The 19,712-nt window shown below is 40.4% G+C and overlaps 1 protein-coding gene across 1 annotated transcript in view; it reads left to right on the plus strand.

Moving 5' to 3' along the window:
* MFAP3L (microfibril associated protein 3 like) overlaps positions 1 to 13,847 on the plus strand; it is a 29,623-nt gene extending 15,776 nt beyond the window's left edge. The window contains exons 2-3 of the mRNA XM_063424268.1: positions 4,627 to 5,028; positions 8,667 to 13,847. Of these exons, the coding sequence (XP_063280338.1) occupies positions 4,746 to 5,028; positions 8,667 to 9,529 (1,146 nt within the window). The 5' untranslated portion in view covers positions 4,627 to 4,745 and the 3' untranslated portion in view covers positions 9,530 to 13,847. The remainder of the gene's footprint in view (positions 1 to 4,626; positions 5,029 to 8,666) is intronic.
* The last annotated feature ends 5,865 nt before the right edge of the window (positions 13,848 to 19,712 follow it).

Here is a 19,712-nt window from a genome sequence, read left to right on the forward strand (position 1 = left end):
AGCTATAGAAGCACAATTTATGCATTATGCAGTAATCTGGCTTCTTGTGCTTCACTTATGAATTGAATAACCTCACAGTTAATAGGATTACACATTATTCCAAGAACAAGAACAGGCCAGTCTTACAGATGTGAGCAAGCCAGGAAAAGGTATGCATCATTGCCCTCCTTTTCTGTTCTTTCATGCTCTGTCATCATGTTGCTCTGCACAAACGCAGCACTTACAACGATGACCCTGCACCCATAGTCATTTTCTTTGGTGGCAGTAGTATGGGAAGCAAACACATCTGTGACATGAAAAAATAAATGCTCGGTCAGAACATGTCTCTGATTAATGTTCCTAGTCAGTCCTAGATGTGTCTTCTGTTTAGACTGATGCCTGATTTTGGACAGAGAAGTTGTAACTGCAGCTTTTGTTCGTGTTTCACATTAATTAGGAGTAAAACTATTATGCTGCAGCTCTGCTTTTTCTGGAGTACATTCCAGAGGACTTCTCTGGATAGAAATGCATAGAGAACATGCTAGATCTGGCTGTCATACCACTTAGTAGAAAAGTTTGTCATGTGTTCTCATGTGGCTCAAGTCTTTCCTTGGAAGTTAATCTTACAATCAGTAAATCTGTTACTTTAATATTTTCAATTTACACCATTTGGGTTGGGGAATTAAAAACCAGAACTATTTAATCTATGGACCACTGGCAAGTATTGTTGAGTGATAAATGTTGCTCCAGATACAATACAGCAGGACAGTTTCCTGTATACATGTTCTAGGTGCTGGAGGAGAGTTTGGGGATTCCTTTCACTCCATCTTCAGAGGTAAGCCTGTCCCTGTCCCACAGCTTTGGGTGTAAAACACAGTTCAGAATAGCCAAGGATGTTCTTTTTCCATTTCATGCAACACAAATTTAAAAGTAAAAAAAAGAAGAAAAGTATATGTAACCACATTAATTATATTATATAGAGTTTTGTTTTTTGTAAGTATTTTACAGATAGTTCATATGCTTTGATGATTACATTCTTTCCATGACCAGAAATTAGGTCTTTGTTTATAGTGACCTTTTCATGGCAAAAATGCTCTGAGACTCAATCTGTTCCTACAAAGCAAGTCTTGGGATTCCTTCTTTAGAGTACTGTGTTACTCTCAGTCTAAGAAGTTATTACAGGAATCTTTGTTTTAGTCTAGTCAATCCAGCTTTCTCTGACTTAGGTCAGACTAAAAGGTTACAGTTTTGGCTGCCTTCATCGAGTTTATCATGGGTCACAGCTAATTGCTGCCTCCTGTGGCCAAGATCCTGGGTGACAGGTCTGTACCCACTTCTCCAACACTGTGGATTCTCTTCCTGCTTTGCCAGATATCACTAACAGTCCTATTTTGGTCTCAGTCTTCTCCCCATTTAGTTGTGTGATTAAACCATAATTCGTTACATCACTGAGGTTTAGCAAAGCAACTGGTTCCCAGATCTGTGTTCCCTGATATCCTCAGGCTGCTCTTTTGCCTATGGCAAAGCAGGAGGACAGGAAATCTCAGCAAATCTTCCTTTGCATCAGCGTCTGGTGTGAGTACATTTTCTACCCCTTCAGTTTTCTCTCTGCTTTTTCCTGCTTTCCTAACCTGTCTCTTACATTCTTGGTCATGCCCAGCAGGTTTGCAGAGGGTCCTGGACATTCAGGTCCCAGCATGGCCACCCTGTAACTTTCTTGTGTCAGTTGGGGCTAAGAAAACCTTCATCTCTTTTTGTTTCCTGATAACATTGAAGAGGATGCACACCAAGGGAAAGATTGCCTACTGCCTCCTAGTTGCCCTGGAAATATTTGTCTAAACTTGTATCTTAAAACACCATTCTTCAGAGAGCTCTCCCCCTTTCTCCCCAAACATACTCAGGCACTTCCCTGGATGGCATATGAAAGCAACAACCTTCATTTCCAAACATTCTGCTTTAAACCTACTGATTATATTCCTCATATTAGCCATCAAACTGTAATTCCAATAGAAATGTATCTACAGAGGTATTTGGTGTTTTCCTAGTATTTTACATTCCAGGAACATACATGAGAAAGTACATTCCCATGAGTAAGAAGAAGGAGTAGGTAAAAATCTTACACAGTAGACATAAATTATTCATCTCTATTTCCTAAAATTTACTGCAGCTATTTATGGTTCCATTCTGGGCCAGAGTGAGGGTGTCACTGTTACCTTCAGACAAGTAATCGACTCTTTGGCCATATTGTGGACCTGTCAAATTTGCTATCACTACACAAAGGTACAGTTTCTGCTTCCATAAGCTCTGTGTTCAAAACAGGTAAACATACACAATAGGCAACACCTTACTGCCATCACACCTTCCAAACCTCCACCCACATCCCTGTGCTGTGTGCAGTCCATGGGCCATCAGCTACCTGGAGCTTCCTAATACACTGCTGGTCCCTTCCTTGCACGTTTTCTGAGCAGCCACTGGGGAGATGCTATTTCATTTCCTTCTAGAATGCAAATTGCTCTCCACAATAAACACCTTTTTTTGATTGCTACTGATTTTTCTGCTGTAAAATTACATGATAGACCCAAATGCAGTAATAACAAGCCTCAGACAGTAATTAGAACACAAAGCTTAATCAGTTTATATTGTTATCTTTTGCCCTTCCCATTGTCTTAATCCACCCAGTCTCTGTTCCTGCTCCTTTGCCAGGAAGTGTGATTTTGGCTTTTCTGTATGGTGTAATGCAGATCTGTGACACTGTACAGAAACATTTTATAGACTGAATATGTGTAATCATGAAGAATGTCAGTCTCCAAGGTTAATGGAGTAGTAGAAATGAGATGTAAATAGTTACTGAAATGAATAGGCAGAACTGAAGGTTTTTTCTCAAACTGACTCAGACAGAGTGTACCTTCAAAAGCACAGACTCTACATGCTTTGCATAATTGCAAATAGATTTCTGAAGTAATTGTTTATATAGCTCTATATGACAAATGAGATTTGCATATTAATTTAAAGTTAAAAATTATTCTGTCTCTTCAAGAGAAATACCACATTCAGTAATAATAAAAGCAGAGAAAAAACCAGACAGGCTTGAAGCTGGAACAGACCTCTACATCATGCCAGCAGTTTTTCTAAAAAAACACAGGTTTTCATTTCTAGTAATGATTCGTCCTGTAAAATGGAAGAATTAATTTGCTTTTTCAATAACACCTGTATCTATTTGTATGAAAGTAAGTTCATTGCTTTACAGAGAACAGAGGATGTATAACAGAAAAACCTAAATCAAATATTACCAGTGAGAGACAGTAATGTTGCTTTCATTCCTTTCTGAATACAGAAGAAAATAAGGAAGGGGATTTTTCTTTTTTTTTTTTTTTATTTTAGTGTTTCCTTTATATATGGAACTGATCTAGAAAACTGATCTTGTCAGCAGTTATTTTGTGTACTAAGGCAGATGATTTACCATGGGTCAAATGTATATTTAAGAATATATAAAAATTTTTGAAATGGAAATGTTCATTTGGGGAAAGTTCATTAGATAGTTTCCTATATTTGGATTCCAGATAGATTCCTCTGTCTAATAAATTTCATTAAGTTTCAGTTATTTACCTTAGAAACACGTGGGTAGGTACAGTATAGTCAGATACTCTGTGATTTTAACATGATTTGTGGCCTTTAGACTCTTGAGTGAAATTTTCCAAGGTGCTCATTTTGAAGCCAACACTGTGCCCTCAGTCAGTACTGAATGCCAATTGTGTTCACTAGGAGCATAATGAGGCCAATAGAGAGCACATTTGTAACCCCCCCACCTCTGTCCAGAAACTGAAATCACTGCTTCAGAAAGGCCTCATTGTGGGTGATTAGTTGAGGGAAAATACTGAGGGAAAGTGTGCAAAAAGTACACAGGCAAAATGCTTAATGCCACATAAGGAACACAAAAGTCCTAACTTCATTTTTATCTCAAAGGAACATTAACCAGTTATGTCACTAGCAAGTACTCTTCTTTACAAATCTACTCTAAAAATAACAACACTGAAATTATCAAGCATGAAATACCCTCTTTTAAGAATAGTCTTCCATGCTATGTTTTATCTTAGACAGCAGTAGCTTAGGAAAAGTGAATGGTCTGATATGTTTTGCTCTATGTGCTCCTGTGTTTGGGAAAATATGTGTATGTCAAGAATTTTCGCATTAGATCCAAAACCCCTTCCTGGAACTGTTCTTTCTTACACCATGTTTCACAGTTCATCTAAGACCATGCACGTGATAGAGTTGAAGCACCAAACTGGTAGTGATAGCTTTTAATGTGCTGTACCTCCATTTTTCCTGTTGATTTTGCAAATGGTTTAAAAAAAAATCTGTTGAACTTTTGGCATAAAACTGTAGCTGCTACTGTAGCTAAACTGCTGCTAAATGTCTAGGTGATAAAAGCTTTCTCCTACACCTGTCACTCTGAACAACACCATTGTCAGGAAAATGTATACATCTTTTTCCAGTAAAAATAAGGACTGTGATAACATTAGCATTTAGACAAGACACTGCATTGATGATTGTGAAATGCATTAATGGATGTGTCACTATTTTAAAAGAGCATATCTAATGGATTGTTTATATATGCCCACTCACTGTACTTATTTATTTATTTTATAGGCTATTTTAAACATAAAATTGCACAGATCAAAGCAGAACTCTCCTGTGACCTGCTCACCTCAAGGACCTGCATTCAACAGAACCAGTTCCCTGCCAGTCAGGTACACCACTGAAGGAAAATGGACATACAGAACAGCCACCACTTTTTGTACGTTCTGCCTACCACACGCCTTGTCATCTTATTAGCAGCTCTGACCACTGCTGAGGATGTGAGTAACAGCACTTTCAACCGCACTGACACACACACACGGGCCGCGCCTGTGGTGATCTCCTGCATCGACCACATCATAGTCAAGGAGGGCCATAGTGCCTTGATCGACTGCAATGTCCAAGGGAGTCCCAGTCCACGTTACAGATGGTACAATTCCAATGGCCACCTGCTCCAGGAAGAGGAGAATAAAGGTAGGATCTTAGTACTAGCACTGATGTAGCCTGTCCAGAGACACTTCTGATTTCAGCAAGTTGACAAATAACCTGAATTTAATGGCCTGGCTGAGGTATTTTCCTGTGTGAAAATAAATGAAAGCCTGGTGGCAGTTATAAATTTTTTATGCACACCTTGGAAGAAAACAGTGACTTTTTATGTGTTATTTATAGCAACACATAGCAGGAAGCTGAAGCAATTAACAGAAAGTGTAGACAGGCCTCTTTTCATTGGAAGACTTCAGGTCTGTTCCTGTTTCTCATTCTGTCCTCCTTTGTTCTTCTCTGGCACCACAAAAAGATTAAAAAGCTGTTTCTGAACTCAAAGGAGGATTCTCATGACATGAGAATAGTTTGTTGGTGTGAACTCAACACAGCTAACTCCCTGATATGCCTGCAGTCTTTATGTGCAGTGCCATGGTAGTGTGAGAAATAGGAGATGCCCCGAACAACCAAGTGCAAAACATATATAGGGCAGCAGTCAGAAGGACAGGCCAAATTTGAGCATTCCTGGCTTTAGTTCAGATTCTTCAGTGGCATTTGCCAGAGACCATAATTACACATGAGCTTTTTTTCCTTAAATGGAAGGTTTGGGTGATAATCTTAATTATACTTCTAGGGACTATTTGAGGGGAGTGTGGGTATATGAAAGGTGTTTTTCTCACGTAATTCTTCCATAGTGATGGCTTGGTTCACTGCATGATGAAATAAGCTCTTAGTTGTAAGACAGCATGCCTAATGGCTGACCTGAGAGAGAACTCTGCTGTGACGGGTGTAATGACTGACCCAGCTTGATGTGAAAGAGCAGTGTGTATCTCTAAGAGCTTACTGCATAACTGGTTATGTTTTACAGTACAGCATGTCATCATTTTCTGAGTAAAGCTAGAGAAAGGAACTACTTGAGCTACTAAGCAGACTTTCAAACATGATTTGTGTGATTGTGGCAACATACAGCGATTAGTGTGCTGGAGTGTTTTTTTAAGGTTCACTAATAGAAAATTTCCCCTTTAGTTAGGCATCTAAATTTAGGTCTTTCTGTAGTCAGCTGAGAGAGGTAGCTAAAACAAACATTTAGGTATGTGAGCAAACACTTTGACCAAATCAGTGAAAAGTGTAGATGTAGTATTAAGACAACATCACTTTAATTTTGAATTTCAACAGTGTAATACTGCCTTTAAGAGACTGTCTTTCTGTAAGAAATGTTTCCTAGCTTGAGACCTTTTTATGTGGTGTTAAGTATGGCATTGAACTGTTATCAAACCTCAGCAATGATACCTTTTCTAATCACTGTTTTCTTATATGGGTCAATACGTCTGTCAGGATCCACTGGCATAGACCCAGTCACAGAGTCACAGTTCAATGCCATTATGTCATTTAGAACAGCTGGAGCCAGGATACATCACAAGGCATCTTGTTATTTCACAATTAATAGAAACCTACTTTGCAAAAAGGACCAGCATTCCAATTCAAAGAAATACTAAGCAGCAAATACTATGCATTTTTTGTTTTGCTGGAGGTGGAGGAAGAAGTGTCATCTGTTGCAGATGTTAATATTTCCTCTGTAAAGGAGTTTTCCTCTGAATTTGTTTAACTTTAGCAGGTTGAGGTGATTTTTTTTTATGTGAAGGTCTGATTTAGACTGAGCTTTTATTTATTCTGCATTTTTTAATTGCAGGCAAAATGATTCAGCTGTTTTCAAGAATTATGCTAGAGTAAAAAATATTGTTTCAGTTAAGTTAAAACTTCTAAGTAAGAGGATAAAAAGATGTAATTAAGAGCTGTCTGTACACATGAACTGAGGCAGGGATCTTGTGGGAATACTTTCTACATAGGCTTCTACTGGAGATAATGTAAAAAAACCAATTTGGGTAAGCCATGATTAATTAAAAAAACTTTGAACATGGTAAAAGCCTATAACTACTCTTAATTAAAGGAGTTTTTAACTAATGAGTTTCAGAATTGCCCACAGTTCCTTCATTGAAAGAAATAAGGGAAAAAATAGAACAATCTTTCTAACAATGAAAGAACTTCTGTGAAAAGGATAAAATAAATGTATAAGCAAAGTATACACCAACCTGGGGCAGGACTGCAATCCTGCCTTGGGATTTACATGATTGCACAGGGATTTTGCACAGGTTTAGTTCTCTGATCACTGGTTCTGTGTCTTTTTCAGCTGCCTTAATAGACTTAAATAGCAGTTAGTTAGGTTAGGTTTAAGGAAAAAAAGACTGATGGTAAAGACAGGTAAACACCTGACATTCCTTTTTGTGGAGGATTATTGAAATTCCTTTACTACATTCAGCAGATACCTGTCCGGAATGGCTTGGGATTGTGTTAGAGAGATTGAAAACAGTTGAGTCTTCCTCTGAGCAGCAGTATGTACTAGCTGGTCTTGTTGGCTTATATCAGCCTTTGTTATTGCTTCAAAAGGAAATCTTCTGTATGATATCTCCCTGTATGAAGCGTTCAGAAGGCACAGAGACATTCCACTTTCTGGCTGTTGAACCATATGAACACTTCCAAGATTGGGTTTACACAAAGGAAATAATTGGCACCAGACTTTCCTGTTGGAGTTGACTTATGTTTTTTATAGCAAAGTTGCAATTTAAGAAGTGATATCACACCAAATAAAGAAAAAATATACATCCTCAGCTCTTAAATAGTGTAGTGATATTTTAATAAAAATGAAGTTCACTTGAGGAACTAAAAATCTTAATTCATTACCAATATATAGTGACAAATATAGTAAATAGGTGAATCTTGAATCACTTTAGCAGTGACAGGAGTGATGGCTTTTTAACATGTTGTTTAAATGCAGTTTCATACCTAAATTGTTCTGCTGTGCCAGGTTCAAAGAATAAGAAGTGTTCATGTATATGAAATATATATGTCCATGCAGAGGGCAAAGTTCTCAATTATATTACATTGATAGAAATTACTTTTAAATGTAAAAGAAGTTCTTTTGTGGTGTGTAGAAGTTCTTACTGACAAACAAGGTGTTCCCTGTCATGGCTTTTCTCCCTGCTATCTATTTTACTCCTCCTATCCTACTTCCTTCTCTTTAAAATCATACTTCATAATCAGTTTTTCAACACCTCAGAGGGCAGGCAATGCAGTATATTATGTCAAAAATGTTAGGATTTTTAAAGTTTACATTAACAGAATTATTTGAGATACTGTAACATAACACCAAAAATAACCCATTTGTAAGCACATGCATTGTCAGGGAGCAAAACAAGGAGGGTTTAGTAGGTTTTTCTGCCTCACAATCCCATTGATCCTGTTCTTTGAGGAAGCGTGACCTGTGTTTGGAAGGCTCTCTGGAGTAGTCCTATCTTTGTAACTTAACTGACCACAAGATTGAGATACATGTGAGACATATTAGCATTTTTTATGAGACCTTTTTAGGGCATGCTCTGACTATACAGAGTTGATGTCAGGGATTTGATAGTAACATAGCTAGGATCTCAGGCCTTTATGATGGTAAATTCTTTGTCTTCTTGTGAACATTATTTCCTTCTTCCAAAACCTGAAGCCAGTTTGATAAAGCTGATGTTCAAGACTATGCTGATCATGTGACAAAATACTTCTAAGATACTCTGTTTCCTCTCCAACAGGAAAATGGTGGTTTCTTGACAATGGGCTACTAAACATTACTTGCGTGTCATTTGAAGACAGAGGTAAATACACGTGTGTCGCATCTAATATGTACGGCAGTGTTAACAATACTGTGACGCTGAGGGTTGTTTTTACCTCTGGAGATATGGGAATCTATTACATGATTGTCTGCCTTGTTGCTTTTACTGTTGTTATGATACTGAACATTACTCGGTTATGTATGATGAGCAGTCATCTGAAGAAAACCGAGAAAGCAATCAATGAATTCTTCAGAACAGAAGGGGCAGAGAAACTTCAGAAGGCCTTTGAGATTGCAAAGCGTATCCCAATTATCACATCAGCCAAAACGCTCGAGCTTGCCAAAGTAACCCAGTTCAAGACCATGGAATTTGCTCGCTATATTGAAGAGCTTGCTCGGAGCGTACCTTTGCCACCTCTCATCATGAACTGCAGGACTATAATGGAAGAAATTATGGAGGTTGTCGGTTTGGAGGAGCAAGGACAGAATTTTGTACGGCAGGCGGCAGAAGGTCAGGAAACCACTGAAACAGATGAGCTTTATATGATCCCAAATGCTTTGACGCGCAGTGAATCTCCCACAGCTGACTCGGACGCATCGTCACTGCATGAGCCACCTCAACAGATTGCAATAAAAGTGTCAGTTCACCCATTGTCCAAAAAGGACTGCATGGATGGTCAGTCACAGGAAAGCATGCAGTTGGACACCAAGGAAGAAGACACTCCTCAAACACCAGCATTTCCTGCAGACCCCCCTCCCGAGCCTTCTGCTGAACTCAGTTCTGATAACACAGCATTGGCTAATGACAAAAATACGTGTGTTATATATGAAAGCCATGTATGATAGTTACTCCTGAATCTATGCATAGCAGGAAAATCAGGTGGAGCTCTTTTAAAAATACATATTGTACTTGCCACTAAGCCTTACCTGGAGACTATCATAGCAAAAGCATGTAAGTGGATTATTTGGCACTTTCTTCTCAGTTTGAGTTTAGTTTACCATGATGTATGGCAGAGTAATTGCTATTACATTAATATTAATTGCTCTTTTTGATTAGGAGTATTTCCAAGAAATATTTACCTCAGCATTTTCTAGGTTGGAGTTGCCTGTAGTGGCCTCCTGGAAGTCGCTGGTAGTCTTTGATGTAGGACACTTGAACTTACTAAACATAAAACTGGTTTCCCTTTTCCACTCTTGTTATTTCCATCTATTGCATTTTTGCAAATATTAACTTGTGAATTTGAAATATTGCCCAAGAGGCAGCACTCCAGTAGCCAAATAAAATCCTAATAGATCCCATTTACAAAGCCTGTTTGCTCAGCTGCATTGTGATTTAGAGGGTTATTAAAGAAAGTTAAAATGTTTCCATTTCATTTGAGACCACACTGCTTAGCCACATGGGAAATAGTTTTCCCTTTTTCATGGAATGAAGATGCCAACAATCGTTTGTTTTGCATGAAAAACAAGTTTGAGGTGTATATTACAGATGGGAAAGCCCATAAAAATCTTACAGAAAGTTGCAGTCCAACCGCTCTGGAGGGGTTTTTTGCATACTTTTTGCATATTTGAACATTTTCTATGTTGCCAGAAGTTTATATGGAAAACAGCTGCAAATATGCAAGATGTCTTGTTTTGTTTTGAAGTAATTTGGAAGCATTAACTATGTGCTACCTTACCAGAAGATATGCAGGTTCCATAACAGTCCTGCAAATGCCAGTAATCAGTTGATAATAAGGCTGAAATAGCAAAATACCCTTTTATTTGGCTTCTTGATTTTGAGTAAATTCATATATTCTGAAGATCAAGCCTAAATTCATATATAAGCATCAGTTTGAGTGTTGTATCCAAACTGAAAAAAAAAATATAACCAAGTGTCCTATAAAATTACAAAGACAGTCATGCAAACTGTTAAATGTGATATAATTGCACTGAGATTTTGGGAACCTCTTACATGTAGGATGGTCACTGCTCAAGTATATGTGACTCTACCCCAGTAAAGCTTTAATGATCACAGCAATTGTGGCATTAAAAAGGATCAACATTGCTGCCAGGAAATGCCAGGAGTGGAAGGGAAGTGATAATTTGTCTTGCAGATGGACAATAAAAAGTACCTTCTCTGCAGTGAGTCTGGAAAGAAAGCACTTACAAGGAATTTGTGTAGGGTTAATAGCATATTACTTAATTACCTGACATATTTAGTTTGGAACTAATGAACAAACTATGACATTATAGTGTTTAAGAAGATTTTTAATATAAATATAGATACTTAAAATAAATCTGGAATCAAGTATCTTGTAGAAAAAGAAGTCTCTTAGGTCTGTGGGGAGATGATGCATGGATGGCTTCTGGACATTTTAACGAAGCAGCCACATCTCCATAAGGTGTCTGTTGGAGGCAATCAGTTATATTAACTGCATGGGTAATCAAGACCAGACAAAGTCCATGTTGCAGATACATAATTGATAATAAACTGAGGTCTTATGTCGACTTCCCCATGTTAAAGCGCAGAGCCTTACCAGCAGTGCAATACAGGAATACCCCATTACTTACATAGGTGATGCAGAGAAGGCTCCATATTTATCTTTCTGTGGTTATTAAAAAAAATTACATGCTTAATAGTGGACTTCAGATTTTACAACCAACTTGTGAGAAATGGCAGCATTCATATTTTTTGTGCTCACCACAGTGGCAGGTTTCTATACAAAATGCATTTGCACATGCCCAAAAGGAAACATGCAAGGGCAAAGTCCCTTTTAGGAATGTGACTGGAAATATTTGAGTTCCAGCAAAGCAATATAAATGTAAAACAGAAGTTAGTTGAAGAGAATACCATAAAGAACCTCACTTCTGACCAGTGTGATTGACAACAGTGTGATGCAAATTGGTAAGTTGTGTCTGAATCCAAAGGACATTTCTGTTTAGTGTTCACATCAGTTTTTCAAGTTACTTGATTTGCTTCTGATATGAAAAAGGACAAGGGCAGAAACAAAAGCAGGAACTTGCACTAAACTCCTTCAATTCACCTTAACCTCCTGAGAAGAGATACATTGATGTTTCTGCCTGTCCAGCATTTAGAAACAATGCCCATGCATTCTAAAGTTACCTACCTGTTGCCCAACTAAGATTGCACAGATAAGCAAGGATGTTCTCCTTGAAAGCATAAAAATAACATTTAAATTACTTTGATTTTTTTAATGTTGTAAAAATATTTATTACAGTATTTTAATTTTAATCTTTTTAAACTATGAAGTTTTTACAATAAAGATCAGACCCCTTCATGTATATCTATGGTGTTCTAACCCTGACTGCTTCTCTCAGGCTGTCCTCCAGTCTCTATATTATTTATTTATTGAGAAACATTTGGGAGCAAACAGTCCCCACAGATTTCTTCAGTATTGCTGTGTAAACTTCCTTGAAGATACAAATGATGTTTTTCCCTAGAGGCTGCCCACAAAGGGCACGTTTGAAGTGCACACAAATGCACATTGCAAACCACATATAAGCAACAGGTACTTGGATTAGATAGATGCTGGATTCCATGGAGTGCTGGATTCCTGCTGTTGCAAGGTCAAAGGGAACAGAGCTGAGAGTTCACAGGTAGAACTGCTCCAACCAGTCTGGACATTTAGCTTTGTGTTATTATCAGAACAAAAACTAAACAGCAATGTAGCTGAAGAAAATACAGATTTTATACAGAACCACTGGTTCTGGTTTATGTGGTTTTTTCGTGGTTTTGTATCTGCTGCTCAGTGTCTTATGCATCCATTATATGACACTTCTAAGCCTAAAGCTTTTTACATGCTTTCAGGAACTTCCTTTGTGGAAGACAGATGGGAAGCAAGATCCAAACCTGTCTTTCCTGTTCCAAACTTATTGGCTGTGCTATTATAAAGTATGCAATTCTGTCTTGCAGTATTTCTTAGCAAATGGCTACTTTATGGTCCAAAAACACAATTAACAAACATAAAATTAATAATGGCTCTAAGAAAACAGTAATGTTTGCATTGTTATATATTTTCATGCACCTTAAGCATTTCAGGGGCATTAATCTGTTCCCATCATTGGACTATGCACACTTTTTGTTACATTTTTCTATTTATTGTACCACCAAACACTAATGGTTCTTAAAACACTCAAAATCTGGAAAATCCAGTCCAACTGAAATTGCATTCTAAAAGCAAAGGAACACCAAGCCAGGCTTAATAAGGAAAAGAGATTTGCATAATATATTTACACCATTTTCAAATATTTTTGCCAAACTTCATGAAAGATGACTAGATTTCTGCAGCAGAAGAAATCAGTGTTGGATTTGAATTTTACACTTATTCTTTTTTCAGTAAATGTAAGACCATACTAATCAGACCACTTAAACATAGTATTCACTATTTTCTCAACATTTTCTTTCTGAGCAGCATTTGTTTACTGCTGATCCTTTTTTTGTTCTCTGATTTGAGCATGTTTGTGATAAAACCTACCCTTCAGTTATTTTTTGTCTGTCATATAAAAAAAATTAAAAGAACCCATAGACCAGCATTTTTGTGCAGGTTTGTTGGTACTTGGTAAGGCACAGAAGTAGACTCCTGTGCTTAAAAATTACTGTATAATCATAAGACTTGCGAAATGACATATATGAGAGATGCTGATTTTTTAAATCAGTGCCCGTTTTATTCTAATGTAGATACTACGCCAGTTCCTGGATTTGCAGTTACCTTTTGAAAAAAGTACTGTAACATATAACCAGGGCTTTCTGACTTTCAGTTTGGTCAGATTAACTAATTCTAGAAAGTGTCAACAGTGTCAGTTTTTCAAAGTTCTCATGGGATATCTTGGCAGCATGCTATTTTAAGAGTTGGCCTCTTAAGTATCCTGTATTTAGTGGGACAACTGAAAGCTTCTTAGATGCAAAGGAAATGCTTGCACTAAAGTATCGTAAGTTATATTTCATTTATTATGAAATCCTTTTTGATTTTACAAGAAATGTAAGACAAATATGAATGTGTTCTTTTGAGAAGCAGTTGCTGTATTTTGATTTAAATAACTGTTATGATTTTATAGCTCACGGCCGTAAACCACAAAGAGAAAATTTCATGCTGAAGTGGCAAAATCAAATGTGATGTAGCTTGTACATGGATCATTGTTTCAATAAAGAACTTGCACAGAGTATGCTGAGTTTGTACATATTCAACAAGATATTTACAGTGCTACAACACCACTGTCCCACAGAAATGGATACTTGATAGCCTATATCCTGCACTAATTTTTGGAACAACCAGCTCAAACCTTTCCTATGTCCATTTTTTCTCTCTGTCTTACTTTCTTATACTTTCTTCTGTCTCCAGTACCTCTGCTGTGCCACTTCTCAAATAAGAACAGAATGAAGTTAGTTGTCAGGGCAAGTGTTTCTGCACCCCAGGCACCTCTGTTCCAAACTGACCTTTTCTAAGTCCCCGAATGGATTTTCTTCCCCCAGCTGTACTAGGCTCTAATGCTGTGTACTATATTTAGCTCTTTGGCTCCCAGACCCAAACTGAGTCATTTTACTCTTCCAGTAAAAGCTGACTTGCGAGTCTATGGTATCATGTGTAAGTCTGTAAATTGGGCAAAAACAGTAATGTAAACTGGAGCTAAGTTACCAATTTCTTATTCAAAATCAGAATGTATGGCAGCAAATGATAAATGTGGCAGACTTAGGACACTCAAGTTATGTTATGAGAAGCTATTTCATACCACAAGACAAGGCAAAAATGAGAAAAGAAAAGCCAGACTTGTATAGCATAAAGAATACATGTAAAACCTTGCTTATGATTGAGTAGAAATTCAGCATCACTGTCAAATCATTTTGCCATTCTATAGCCAGTTTCTATTTTGAGAACAGATTCCTGTTACATCTACTCTTACCAGAACCTTTCCTATGTGGCTAAGGACCTTAGGCATGACAGTAGTACCAGAGTTATGTAAAAGAGCCTTTTCTCCCTTATCTGCCATTTAAAAAATTATTTTCAGGACTATTTAGCTATATATCAAATGCCATTCACAGACTACCACCCTGTCCTGTTGTGGAGCTTCAGAGTTTGAGATCTCATATTGAAGACGCAGAAGCTGGACCTTCTGAAATATATTTGCCTTCTTTTGTGTGGCCGAGTTCCTCAGGTATCGTGGGCATGATATGCTCACAGATACCATTTGAGCTATTCCAAACTAGGCCGAACTAGGCCTCAGGCCTGGGTCTAGTAGGCCGCAGAACGTTCAGCATACGTAGTAGCAGATAAACTTATCTGCTACTAGGAATGTGTTAAGGTATGGACACTCGCAGCATAGAGGTAATGGCACTAAGTCTCCGTAGCTACCTTAACCCTGGATTGTTTACATGCTTCTGTATGTCCACTGCCTATCACAGTGCACCTGCTAACTGTAAACTATTCACTCTGTATATAACCCGCCATCTCACGGAAACAAATCGGAGTGCGTGCTGGAAACCATACTGGTTGGTCTCACGTTACTCTAGTCCCCGGTTTTACCAGAGCTCAGCTATAACTGGCGCCTGAACACGGGCTGAGCACTGGATGAATACTGAAATATAAGGCTTAGATGCTGGATTATAGGGCTTTGATGCTGAAATATAGGGCTTTGATGCTGGAATATAGGGCTTAAATGCGGAAAAGACCCTGCTTGATTTAGGGGTGTGTGTACCGCTTGCGGACTCCTATCCTAGATTTGCGGGGCAGGCCGGGGAGCGTCGGCTGATTGGATTGCTTAGAAAGGCTACAGTGCCACCTGCTGTCAGCGGAGAGAAGGTAAGCAGCCACGCGGATGGAAACATTAATGGAACGCGATTTCATAGCTGCCACGCAGCTTTTAGCATCCATTGTCTCGAAACGGGGCAAAAAAATCAGAGACTCTGATATAAATCAGCTGGCCCAATGAGCTAAAAAGAAAGGGAAGTTACATCAGCCCTCGCTTTTGTTTAGCAAGACGGAATGGAAAGAAATCGGAGACTTACTGTGGGATTCGGTAGTTTCACAAGGGAAAGACGCGAAACTCTGCTCGGAGTTAGGCGTAACTTGGAAAAAAATTATAAACACGTTGCAAACCTTTGCCGCAGAGCGCAGAGCTGCCCAAGCCGCGATTTCCGCTTTGGAGAGAACGACTCCTTGCTCTCCTGATCCGGGGGCTGTCCCCCCCCAAGCGAAAGAGCAGAAAATGTATCCAGAGTAGCGAGATTTTTCGGGATTAATTCCACGCATCCGGTGAAAGGGAACGCGGCCCCTCTCTGCTTGTCCCTCCGCGATGTGGTAAATGTGGCCAGCCATGTGGTCGAGAAAATGGGCGAGAAGCCGGAAATGCCCTTGCCGCAGTTCGGAGAGAATGGCGTGGAGGAGGGGACGAGCCAGCCGCCAGACCCCAGGGGCATGGCGAAAGAGGAGATAGGCGGAGCCGGCAGCGGCGCAGGGCGGGCACAGGTGACGCAGCAAGGAGGCGGACTTCGAGGCGGTGCCACCGGCGGAGCGGAGTCAAACCCCTCCCCACCAGAATGGGAGCTGACGTCAGCTGCCCACCTGACCAAAACAAAAACAGAAAACATGGCGGCGCCCATGTCCGGATCGGGCAACGCGAGTTCAGCTCAATCCAAGACCCCTGCGTCCCCGCAGCCTGCATCAGCGGGACCCGATACCCATCCACGAGCGTCCCTCTGTCCTCTGCCGGAATCTGATTCGGATGAAGAAGTTTTGGAACCTGACAGCCGTTGTGCGGCGCAATCGCCGGAAAAGCCGCAGAGATCAACGGAGCTACAGCAAATCATAGCCGAGCTTGCTAAGCTCTCAAACCGGCAAAATCAACTAGAGCAAAGGACAATCGAGCTGTCTCATTCCCACAGAAAACATATAATGTGCAACCCTTGTCGTCTATACCTAACCAGCAGACACTGCCATCCAATGCCCAGCAGATGGCGCTGCCTGCCAACCAACCTGATCCACTTCTGAACCGCTGGGCAGAGGTAAAAAAGAACGCCATCCTAGATAAAGACTTTGAAGCGGCCAATGTTATAGCTTGCCCTGTGGTGATCGAGCAAAACGTTGCTAAATGGCAACCACATGAATGGAAAGTATTGCAATCTGCGAAGCAGACGGTTGGCCAGTATGGAATTCGTTCAGAAGCTTCTAAAAGTATTATTCAATATATTTTTACAGCTGACCTCTTGTGCCCTGCTGACAGTTCCAATATTGCAGCACTTCTGCTCACGCCATCCCAATTTCTCATCTTTGAAAGAGAGTGGAAACGACTAGCAACTGAGGAAGCTAATAGGCATCAAACAGTGGGAGATCCATTTTATGGGATCCAGCCGGATATGCTGACGGGCCAAGGAGCTTACGCTATGACGAATGTACAGCTGACTTTTCCCATTGAGATTCATCAGCTGTCCCAGGCACTGGCCTACAGAGCTTTGCTGTTGGTGCCAGACAAGAAGAAGCCTCCATCCTATGCTAACGTCAAGCAAGGAGCCACAGTATCGTTTGCACAGTTCATTGATCGTCTTTCCACAGCTTTGAAAGATGCTCCAGATTTGCCTGATGAGGTGCGGGACTATTTGTTTCGCTCTCTTGCATTTGAAAATGCTAATGCACGCATGAAAACCATATTAGCCTCCCTTCCCCAAGGCTGTGGCGTGGACGAAATGCTAGTGAGAGCAGCGAGAGCAGAGCAGACTAACCAAACAGCAGCTTTCACAGCAGCAATGCAGAGTGCAATGCAGCAACAGGGACATGTTATCGCAGCTGCATTGACAGGGAAGCCCTTTAACCGTTTCACTAACAGCAAAAAACCACCAACGAACTTCCCTTGCAACCGCTGCGGTGAACCAGGTCATTTTAAGCGGACCTGCCGGAAGCCTGTTTGGTGTCACAGATGCAATGTGGACACTCATGCTACAGAGGTCTGCAGAAAACAGGGAAACTTCACGGCCAGCCCACCGAGGCACCGCGCCAAGACACAAATCGATGCCTCAGCCCACCAGACTCCAAAAATGACTCCTTGAACCAAAACAGACCTGCTATGTGGAGAAGCATTGGTGTAGACATAACAGCAGCAGAAGTCACTTTGCAAGATAAGGAAGTAACCTTAATCCCCACCAATGTCTCTGAACCCATTTATAATACAATTTCTTCAGCTGGAGGTTTGATATTAGGAGGAGCCTCCACAAGCAAGCAAGGTATTATGGTGGTGCCAGGAGTCATCAATGTAGATTACACTGGACAGTTAAAAATAATGGTTTATGCCCTGCAGCCTCCTGTGACAATCCCAAAGGGGAGCAGGATTGCTCAGATCATCCCCTTTGAAAACATCCTGCCATGTCGTCAGTCCCAAATGCTGCCTTACGGAAACAGAAGGAGGAGCTAGGAGCTTTGGATCTATGGGACCCAATGTTTTCCTTACAGTGAGTTTAGACCAGCGGCCACGTATTGCAGTGAAACTGCAACGAGGCGACGAGATTATTGACATGGTACCACTTCCAGACACCGGCACAGACATATCTTTAATTAATAAACTACACTGGCCTTCTCATTGGCCTCTGAAATCCCCCTATACCCGCGTTGTGGGCGTAGGAGGCCTGACTGTTCCCTCAATAAGTGCAGATCCTATTCGGATCATCTTTGAAGATGGACAAGTGGTTGTGGCTCATCTATATGTTGTGCCAATGCATGAAGAAATTCTGGGACTGTTAGGCAGAGATGTGCTTTCCCAAATAGGGATGGTTTTAACTACTGACCGGCATTTTCCTTAGTGGCCACTGCAGAGCAGCCACCCATTTTAAAAATCACCTGGTTAACTGATACCCCTGTGTGGGTTGAGCAGTGGCCAATGACAGAGAAGAGGCTGCGAATTACCAAGCAATTGGTGCAGGAACAATTAAAAGCGGGTCACCTTCGACCCTCAGTGAGTCCATGGAATACACCGATTTTTGTCATCCCTAAAAAATCAGGGAAATGGAGACTATTACATGACCTTCGCAAGGTCAACGAGCAGATGCAAGCGATGGGTGCCCTGCAACCAGGCTTGCCAGCACCATGATTCCTCAAGGGTGGGACATTGTGATCATCGATTTGAAGGACTGTTTTTTCACTATCCCACTCCATCCTGAAGATACTCAGCGCTTTGCCTTCACTGTGCCATCTATTAACAGAGCAGCTCCAGCACAATGGTATGAATGGGTAACTCTTCCTCAAGGAAGTCGTACCTCACCTACCATGTGCCAGATTTTCGTCAATTGGGCTTTGCAGCCAATTCGTCAGCGTTTTTCCAATGCAATAATTTATCATTATGTCGATGATATCCTTGTTGCTACTAAAGAGCCTCTGCTCACAGAGGAATTAAACTGGCTAGTCACGCAGTTAAAACATCGCGGTCTGACTGTGGCCCCGGAAAAGATACAGCAATCAGCTCCGTGGAAATACTTAGGATGGTTGATCACGAGTGCACATATCCGGCCGCAGAAAATTACTTTACATACCAACATTTCTACATGATATGATGCTCAGAGACTTTTTGGAGACCTGCAATGGGTTCGCACCACTGTAGGAATTACCAATGATGACTTGCAACCGCTTCTGCCATGGCTACATGGTAATGATGCCAGTAGCCCTCGACAATGCACCCCTGAACAACGACGAGCCTTAATAAAGGTGTCAGAAAAGCTACAACGTGGTTGGAGCATTCGCAGTATAGAACACCTCCCACTGCCACTGTTCCTCTCCAACGCAGATGCCTGTCCGTTTGCCATCATTTTTCAATGGCAAAAGAAAAAGGGGGAACACCAGTCTAGGTTACAGTCGACAGCTGTTGTGATTGAATGGGTGTTCTTGCCTGTGCAGCCGAAGAGTTGTGTTATGACACGAACAGAAGCCCTTGCCATGCTCATCAGGAAAGGGAGAGATAGGATTTTAGAGATAGATGGGGAAGAACCGGCAGATATCAGTGTTCCTATCAGAAATGAAGATCTGTACTGGAAGCTGAGACATTTTGTGGAGCT

Source organism: Prinia subflava (genome assembly GCF_021018805.1).
Source record: "Prinia subflava isolate CZ2003 ecotype Zambia chromosome W unlocalized genomic scaffold, Cam_Psub_1.2 scaffold_2cwr_NEW, whole genome shotgun sequence".
In the NCBI taxonomy this organism is placed as follows: Eukaryota; Metazoa; Chordata; class Aves; order Passeriformes; family Cisticolidae; genus Prinia; species Prinia subflava.